The sequence below is a fragment of the Orycteropus afer genome, unplaced genomic scaffold (genome assembly GCF_000298275.1).
Source record: "Orycteropus afer afer isolate SDZICR_OR568_19922 unplaced genomic scaffold, OryAfe1.0 scaffold00009, whole genome shotgun sequence".
Taxonomy (NCBI): Eukaryota; Metazoa; Chordata; class Mammalia; order Tubulidentata; family Orycteropodidae; genus Orycteropus; species Orycteropus afer.
In genome coordinates, this window is record NW_006921596.1 from 19,358,702 (window position 1) to 19,366,870 (window position 8,169).

Here is an 8,169-nt window from a genome sequence, read left to right on the forward strand (position 1 = left end):
ACCATCCCATTGCCTTCTCGCTTGCATGGTTTCTGCTGAGAAATCAGAGCTTATTCTTACTGGCTGTCCTTTGTAGGTAACTTTTGTTTTTCCCATGCAGCCCAGCCCATTGGTTCTTAAGCAGTTACTGTCACAGTACCTGATTCCATTCCTGGGCTGGGAACCTTGTTACTGTGAGCACCGTCCAATGGCGTCCTATAGAACCAGAGTTCAGCTGGGGGCTTCGGGAACAAACGGTGCTTCCAGCCACCACCAGCAGCCCCTGCCTGGCCACCTTAGAGATTTTTTAGATGGTTCACTGCTGACCATTCATCATTTTGTTTGTCACCTGCAAGAAGTCATAACTAGATAAGCAGGTGCCAGAGATCTGAGCAATGTCTGTGGGAGAAAAGTTTTAAATGGAGATGGTCGTGTCCCATCCTAATTTCTGTGGTTGCCTAGTGTGAGAACCATTTGCATAGACCAGGCCTTATTTTATAGATGAGCAAACAAGGGCTCGGAGAGAAAAATAATGACAGCAGCCAGGCAGTGTCCTGAGACCTTGTCTATGCTATTTAATCCTTGCATGAGGCCCATTTTACAGTTAAAGAAACTGAGACACAGACAGGTTAAGGGACTTGCCCAAGGCCCCTCGGCTGGTGTGGGATGGAGCGTGCACCTGACTCCAGAGCCACTCTTTTAAGGACTAGCCTCTGCTGACCAGTTAAAGGAAAGCCTGGCAGGCAGAGTGTTGCTGTCCTAAGCCAGGTGGGTGAGGGAAGGGCTCTCTGCTGAGAGGCGACTCCTCCTCTCCCTTCATAGTATGAGTCACCCCTGAAAGGTGTTGGCGTTTGAGCCGCTCACGACCTCCAGCTCCCCTAGGGAAGCTGATGACGCATCTTGGCTTGGCCTAGGGGAACAAGAGAGAGGCTTTGGCTATAACATCTGCTTCAAGACCCAGCCCTGACAGTCACCCTCCCACCCCCACCGCTCTCCACAGGGCAAGGAGGATGAGGAGAAGAGCTTCGACATGCCGCACTCGTGGGTGGAGCCAATTGAGATCTCACCGGAAGGTATTCGCTTGTTCATGCACCCTCGCCAGGCCCACGTCCCAGCCCAGCGGCCCTGAGCCCTCTGCTCAGCCCCTCCCCCTTTTGGCAGCGTCGCTGGTCACACAGTCTGTGGCTCCAGCACCTCACACCAGCCTGCCACCCAGGAGGGGGCTCACTTTGCTTATGCTGGATGATGGGATGTGGGCACCCTGGGAATGGGTTTCATGGAGCAAAGGGACACAGCCCTCCTCACTCCCTTCCCCCTCTGCTGGGAGGAGGCACTGCCCCAGGCCCAGACGTGTGCAGGACCCAGGAGGAGAAAGTTGGTGTGGGAGCGCTCATGCCCTGTGTCAAAACATGTGGGCTGCTGAGGTTCCCATCAGCACTCAGACCATGGGGAGGGCAGAGGTCATCCCAACAGGGCGGAAAGTGCTGGAAAGGGTATCACAGCAACCCAGAGGAAGAGCGTCCAGCTCAGGTTAGGGGTTGAGGGCTAGAGGTGGGTGGGCCCAGAGTGCTTCAGGAGGCAGGATCCCCTGAGCTTAGTCAAGAAGGGTCAGAAGGAGCCAGCCCAGAGAGGGCAGGAGGGGACAGTGTTTCAGGCAGAGAGACCCGCACAGGGAATGGCCTGGCCTCGAGGGAGAGTGGCATGAGGAACAGACCCTTGGGTGGGGCTCAAAGCCTGTGCCGGTGGGTCCTGTGCCTCTGCCTAGCCTGAGAACACCCTTCAGCAGGCTTGGGGCCTGGCAGGGGCGAGAGGGAACAGACAGTGACAGGCAATCCCACTGCGGAGACTGTCCAAAGGATATGTGACACAGATGTTCATCACGATATTGTTTATGATAACAAGTGGGAAGCAACCTACATACGCAGCAACTGGAGATTGGTCGTATCACTAATGCCTTCTCCCTCGGGCCTGGGGTTCCCTAGCTGGGGAGGAGAGCCCTCAGCCCCACTCTGTGTCCACAGCATTCGAGACCCGCTGCCCCAGTGGGAAGAAGGTCATCCAGTACAAGAGGGCAAAGCTGGAGAAGTGGGCCCCGTACCTCAACAGCAATGGCCTTATGTGTCGCCTCACCACCTACGAGGACTTGGAGTGTAAGGAGGCAGCCCGGCGGGAGGACCTGGGGCCGGGGTAGCAGGGGCGGGGGTGGTACTCGCTGTGGGGAGCAGGAGAGCTGGGTCTCTTGGCACGTCACTGCCACTCTCTCAGTGTGTGTGGGCCCTGCTGACCTCTGTGTACCAGGAACAGTGGGGTGCAAGCTGGGGGAGCTGGCCTGGCTACAGCGAGCATTTTGGATACCCCAGGCACCCGCATCGTGGAGATAAAGGAGTGGTACGAGAACCGAGAGGACATGCTGGAGCTGAAACACATGAACAAGATCACGGGCCTGAATATCGACTACTTCAAGCCCGGCCACCCCCAGGCCCTGCGTGGTGCGTGGGCCCCACTGGGGGGCAGTCAGGAGCCCAGGGCAGGCAGCTTCCGTGGTGGTTGGTTTGTGGTGGGAGGAACCAGCATTCTTGTATCCACAGGGGTCTTGAGTGTCAAGCAACAGAAAGTGCCTGTGCCTCCCCAAGCAAACCTGACATATGGGGAGATTGGGGGGAGCTCAGAAAATACGAGAAGTGACAAACGTTTCCAGGAAAGTCAGAGCTAGGGCCACACACCTATTCTGTGGTTGGCATCGGGCAGGAAACCCCCTAAGAGGGCACGGTTGTTGTTGTTGTTTGCCGTCAAGTTGGCCCCGACTCATAGCGACCCCTCCTTGGGTTTCTGAGGCAGTATCACTACGGAAGTAGATTGCCCCATCTTCCTTCCGAGGAGTGACTGGTGAATTTGAACTTCCAGCCTTCTGGTTAGCAGTCAAGTGCCGTAGCCACTATGCTACCAGAGCTCCCAAGAGGGCACAGTAGGAACTACATTTAAAGGAGGTTAAGGGAGCTCTGGCAGCGTAGTGCCTAAGGCATTTGACTGCTAACCAGAAGGCTGGCGGTTCAAACCCACCAGCCACTCCTCGGAAGAAAGGTTGGGCAATCTACTTCCATAGTGATACCGCCTCGGAAACCCAAGGAGGGGTCACTATGAGTCGGGTCCAACTCCATGGCAGTGCGTAAGGATGCTGAGCAGTGGAACCAACCAATGTTCCTCACAAGGGCAATGCCAAGGGCACAGGGTGTGTGAAGTATGGACATGGCTACAGGCTCAGGAAGCCAGCAAGGTCTTATCTTGGGGAACAGTCAATGACTCTAACCAAGAATTTGCAACAAAGGAAAAAACACAGGGCTGATACACAGTTGCAAAAAGGATCAGCCTCAGCACTTGTTGGTTGAAAAATGAAATGAACCTAATGAGGGATGCTTTTACAACCCTCAAGCTGGCAAAGATGAAAAAGACAAAAGGAGAATAGTCCCACTGGCACCAACACGCGTGGGAAGCAGCCGTCCCTCCATCACTGCTGGGAGGAGAGCAAATGGGCACAGGTTTCTGGAGGGCGGGTTGGCAAAGCAGATCAGCAGTGGCCCTAAGACCCAGCAGATCCGCTGCTGAGACGCTGTCCTGAGCCAGTAACAACACAAAGAATACAGGGCAGGGACACTCCACGGGATGCGATCTGTAATAACGCCAGGTTGCCGACAGCCTAGACAGCCAGCACCAGGGGCTGGTGATGTCACTGAAGCTCATCTGTGTGTGGATCGCCCCTCCCGCGGGCCTGGGCTGGGGTCTCGGGCCAGTCCCCCTAGTCCCTGGTGCTTATCTACCCCTCTCCTGCCCTCCCCCACCGCAGTGCACACCTACAAGTCCATGCTCCCTGAGAACGACCGCGCTATGGAATTTTACGAGTCAGCCCGTGTGGACAGCCTGATAAGGCGAGAGGAGACCCCCGACACCATGACCGAGTACTTCCAGGAGAGGCCCGACTTCCTCTCCTACCGGCAGGTCAACTACGGCCCCAGGATCAAGAAGCCCGCTCCGAGCAGCACGGAGTCCAATCCCCGGCCTGTGGTGGTAGGAGCCCGTGGGGCCTGGGGGCAGGCCGAGGTCACCATGGGACGGGGAGAGCCTTGGCTCTGGGTGCCATCAAGGCCTGAGACATTTCCTAGGCACTAACTATGAGCCAAGTGCTTTACAAAACACACAATCGCAGGGCTGTGTGATGTCAGACTATACCCTCAGCCAAAAAAATGAAAAAAATCGCATACTCACAATCACAAACATTGGGGAGATATGAGGAAAAGTGAAAATACCTCAGAATGGCATGTCAGACATTACCACGAACTAACGGGTTTGGTCTCAAGAGTCTTTACTGACTGGAGGTGTGGGAGAGTATAATCCCCGCCTCAGCCCATTTAACATTAACATTCATTTGTATGCATTTCCTCCACGTCATTACAAATTATTTGGCAACTGCGTTTAATGACTGCATCCCAAACCAGCTCTTTCTAGCAGTGAAGGATGTCTAGTGATGGAGTAGGCACCCCAGAGAGGTGGGGAGCTCCCTGTCCCTGAAGGTGGCCAAACAGAGTCTTGTTGGAGAGCTAGGAAGTCCAGCCCCATGCAGGGCTGCAGCGGCCCGGCCCTTGAGAACCCGCAGAGGACACCAGACCGCAGTGTCGCTGAGTGCCGTGGGGGCATGTGCAGAAGTCTCCTTCCCCCACCTCCTGCCCTGTGCCTGTTCTGGCCCCACAGAAAATCACAGAGCGGTTCCGCCGAAACCCCGCGAAGCCTGCGGACGAGGACGTGGCGGAGCGCGTGTTCTTGATCATGGACGAGCGCATTCAGCTGCGCTACCACTGCCGCGAGGACTACATCACTGCGTCCAAGCGCGAGTTCTTGCGGCGAACCGAGGTGGACAGCAAGGGCAACAAGATAATCATGACCCCCGACATGTGCATCAGCTTCGAGGTGGGCCTGGGGTCATGGCTGCAGGCCGGTGGCGGGAGGAGAAGCCTCCGGGGCCCTCCTTCCGGCAGGTCGCAGCATCTTGCAAGAACCAGAAGGGGAAACGCTAGCTCCCAGCCGGAAATTCATTCCCCCCACACACACTCCTTGGGAAAATTGGAAGCTCCCACCTGGGGACCCATTTCTTTACAGCTCCTTTAAAAATCTCCTCTTCCACCAAGAAAGAGAACCTAGGGAGCTGAGACCACTCCCCACTGCCCACCCGAGATCCCGAGGGCCAGGGCCAGTAGGAGAAGACTCCCCGCCACCGTGGTGCTCATCTTCTTAGTTCAAATCCTCACTCTTCTGGCACCTTCCTCAACCCCTGAGTCTCACCTCTTCTGTTATCTGTGTTTTCACTGATGAGGGAACAAGTTCAGAAAGGTTAGGCAACTTGTTTCGGGTCACACAGCCAGAAAGTGGCAGGGGCCGATGTGAACCCAGGTGGTCTGACCACAAGCCCTTGGGAGGCGTCTCGGGGCAGTGTGCTGGTTGTTGTCCCAGGTGGAGCCCATGGAGCACACTAAGAAGCTTCTCTACCAGTACGAGACCATGATGCAGCTCAAGAGTGAGGAGAAGCTGTCCAGACACCAGGCCTGGGAGTCGGAGCTGGAGGTAGGGTCCAGTGGGGCGCACAGGTGAGAGGTGACGGGGCAGGGCTGTCTTAAACAGGGCCCTGCTTTCCTGCCTCAGGTGCTGGAGATCCTGAAGCTCCGAGAGGAAGAAGAGGAGACCCACGTGCTGACCATCTCCATCTATGACACCAAGCGAAACGAGAAGAGTAGGGAGTATCGGGAGGCCTTGGTAAGCCCCTCTCTCAGCCAGGCCCCGGCTCTTCCTGCACCAGCTCCCCACCCCCGACCTCCAGGTGGTGAGATGAACCAGGGATTCACCTGGACAGCCATTTATAGGGGAACAAGTCACTGACACCTCCGTGTCTGTCCTTGCTGCTGAACTAGCCATTTCTACAGTTCGCCCCAGAGAGCCCTCAGGATCCAGGCCAGGTCGTCCCCCACCTCCAGGGACTTCTGGTTAACCCGTGGTCTGTGCTGTGTAGTGGATGGATTAAAACATACCCACATGCCTCCACCTCCATCCCAAAGCCTGGGCCGGAAACCTTGGCAAGCAACTCTGGCCACAGGCCTGACTTTTTGTAGCCCCTGCCGTGCTGGGTGTTCAAGGGACCCTCAGGTTGCAAATCCCAGCTTGGTGGCTTGGTTTTTGAGGCTGGTTTCTGAATCTCCTTCACCTGCCAACTGGAGATTGCTAAAAAGTTTGGGGTTTGTGAACTGGGACATGGCATCAGATGATTAGCTCTCAGATTCCAGGGGGGCATCAGCCTCCACATCTCCACTAGGACACAAGGCTCTGGCATGAAAGGGAAGCATGAAGGGCGTTACTGACAGTTTTTTAATTTAATGCTATTAATTCCACCACCAAGGAACCCTGCTGGTGCAATGGCCAAGCACTTAGCTGCTAACTGAAAGATCGCAGGTTTGAGCCCCACACCCAGTGATTTTGTGGGAGAAAAGCCTGGTGAGCTGCTCCTCTAAAGACTGCAGCCTAGAGAACCCTGTAGGGCAGTTCCCCTGCCACAGTATGAGTTGGAACTGACTTGATGGCACCTAACAGTACCACCACCACTTATTGAACAAGTGTGTCACGTACAGACTGTGCTCACAGACATGATCTCAGTGGAATCCTAAGAGGAGGAAACTGAAGTTCAGGTAGAGAGCCGAGAATTTGTGGAAGAAGCAAGACTTAGGCTGTTATCAATTGACAGTATGAGAGACCAGCCGCCAGGTCCCCTCTAAGGCCTCAGCCCCATTTTGTGCTGTCACACTGTTGAGCCCGTCAGGTCAGTGAGGCCCCTGCTGGCCCGGCTGACCCTCCCGCCCCGCCCGCAGGAGCGGGTGATGCACGAGGAGCACCTGAGGCAGATGGAGACCCAGCTGGACTACCTGGCCCCCTTCCTGGCCCAGCTCCCGCCGGGTGAGAAGATGACACGTTGGCAGGCTGTGCGTCTCAAGGACGAGTGCCTCAGTGACTTCAAGCAGAGGCTCATCGACAAGGCCAACCTCATCCAGGCCCGCTTTGAGAAGGTGCAGCTGGGGCCCAAGGAGGGGTGGGCAGGACACCCTGGCATCCTCATTCAGGGAATGGACGCAAGGCTGTCTGCCCCACCACCTCAGACGTGTGAGGGACTGAGAGGGGATGAGTGTGTTAGTGCTTAGGGTTTCCAAATGATGAGGTGGTCTTCCTCATACTTGTTGATTGGGTGGGTAGATGAATGAATGGGGGTGGGTGAATGGATGGGATAGATGGATGGGTGGATGGAGTAGATGGAGTGGATGGATGGGTGAATGGATGAGTGGATGGGGATGGGAGGATGGATGGAATACATGGATGGATGGGGGTAGGTGGATGGAGTACATGGATGGATGGGGATGGGTGGATGGATGAAGTACATGGATGGATGAATGCATTATACAACTCCTAGTCCTTGACCCATTTCTGCAGGCTAGGAGTGCACCATACACTCTCCACACATTACCTAATTTAGTTGCACACAGTTCTACAAGGTGAGGTGGGCACAGTGAACCTTTTTTCAGTTAAGAAACGGGAGGCTCTGAAAATATCGGTAACTTGTCCGGAGCTGCAGAGTTGTCTTGGTCTTGACCTCTGCTCCCATATTATGGACATAATGTCCCTCTACATGGGCCCTCAGCAGCTCCCACCCAAGACTGTGTGTGGTCCACCCTTCTGACTTCTGTGGGTGGGGCAGTTGGCCCTGTCTGGAGACGAGTGGGATTTCAGCCTGCAGCCTGGGTGAGGGTTAGCCCCACAACCCTCCCCCTCCCCATGCCACAGGAGTCCCAGGAGCTGCAGAAGAAGCAGCAGTGGTACCAGGAGAACCAGGTGACCCTGACACCGGAGGACAAGGACCTGTACCTGAGCTACTGTTCTCAGGCCATGTTCCGCATCCGCATCCTGGAGCAGCGGCTCAGTCGGTGAGGGGGTGGGGGAGCCGGAGAGGACGGGGCAGCTGGGCTACCAGCTTCACGCTCCTCCAGCCCCCTCACTGGGCCTCCCGATTGCAGACACAAGGAGCTGGCCCCCCTGAAGTACCTGGCGCTGGAGGAGAAGCTCTACAAGGAGCCACGCCTGGCCGAGTTCCTCAAAAGTTTTGCTTGA

The 8,169-nt window shown here is 55.9% G+C and overlaps 1 protein-coding gene across 1 annotated transcript in view; it reads left to right on the plus strand.

Annotated features, from left to right (window-relative positions):
- The window catches only part of DRC7 (dynein regulatory complex subunit 7), a 22,848-nt gene extending 14,679 nt beyond the window's left edge, over nucleotides 1-8,169 (plus strand). The window contains exons 8-17 of the mRNA XM_007948054.1: nucleotides 980-1,052; nucleotides 2,001-2,129; nucleotides 2,340-2,468; nucleotides 3,821-4,041; nucleotides 4,723-4,938; nucleotides 5,479-5,589; nucleotides 5,668-5,778; nucleotides 6,882-7,076; nucleotides 7,846-7,985; nucleotides 8,076-8,169. Of these exons, the coding sequence (XP_007946245.1) occupies nucleotides 980-1,052; nucleotides 2,001-2,129; nucleotides 2,340-2,468; nucleotides 3,821-4,041; nucleotides 4,723-4,938; nucleotides 5,479-5,589; nucleotides 5,668-5,778; nucleotides 6,882-7,076; nucleotides 7,846-7,985; nucleotides 8,076-8,169 (1,419 nt within the window). The remainder of the gene's footprint in view (nucleotides 1-979; nucleotides 1,053-2,000; nucleotides 2,130-2,339; nucleotides 2,469-3,820; nucleotides 4,042-4,722; nucleotides 4,939-5,478; nucleotides 5,590-5,667; nucleotides 5,779-6,881; nucleotides 7,077-7,845; nucleotides 7,986-8,075) is intronic.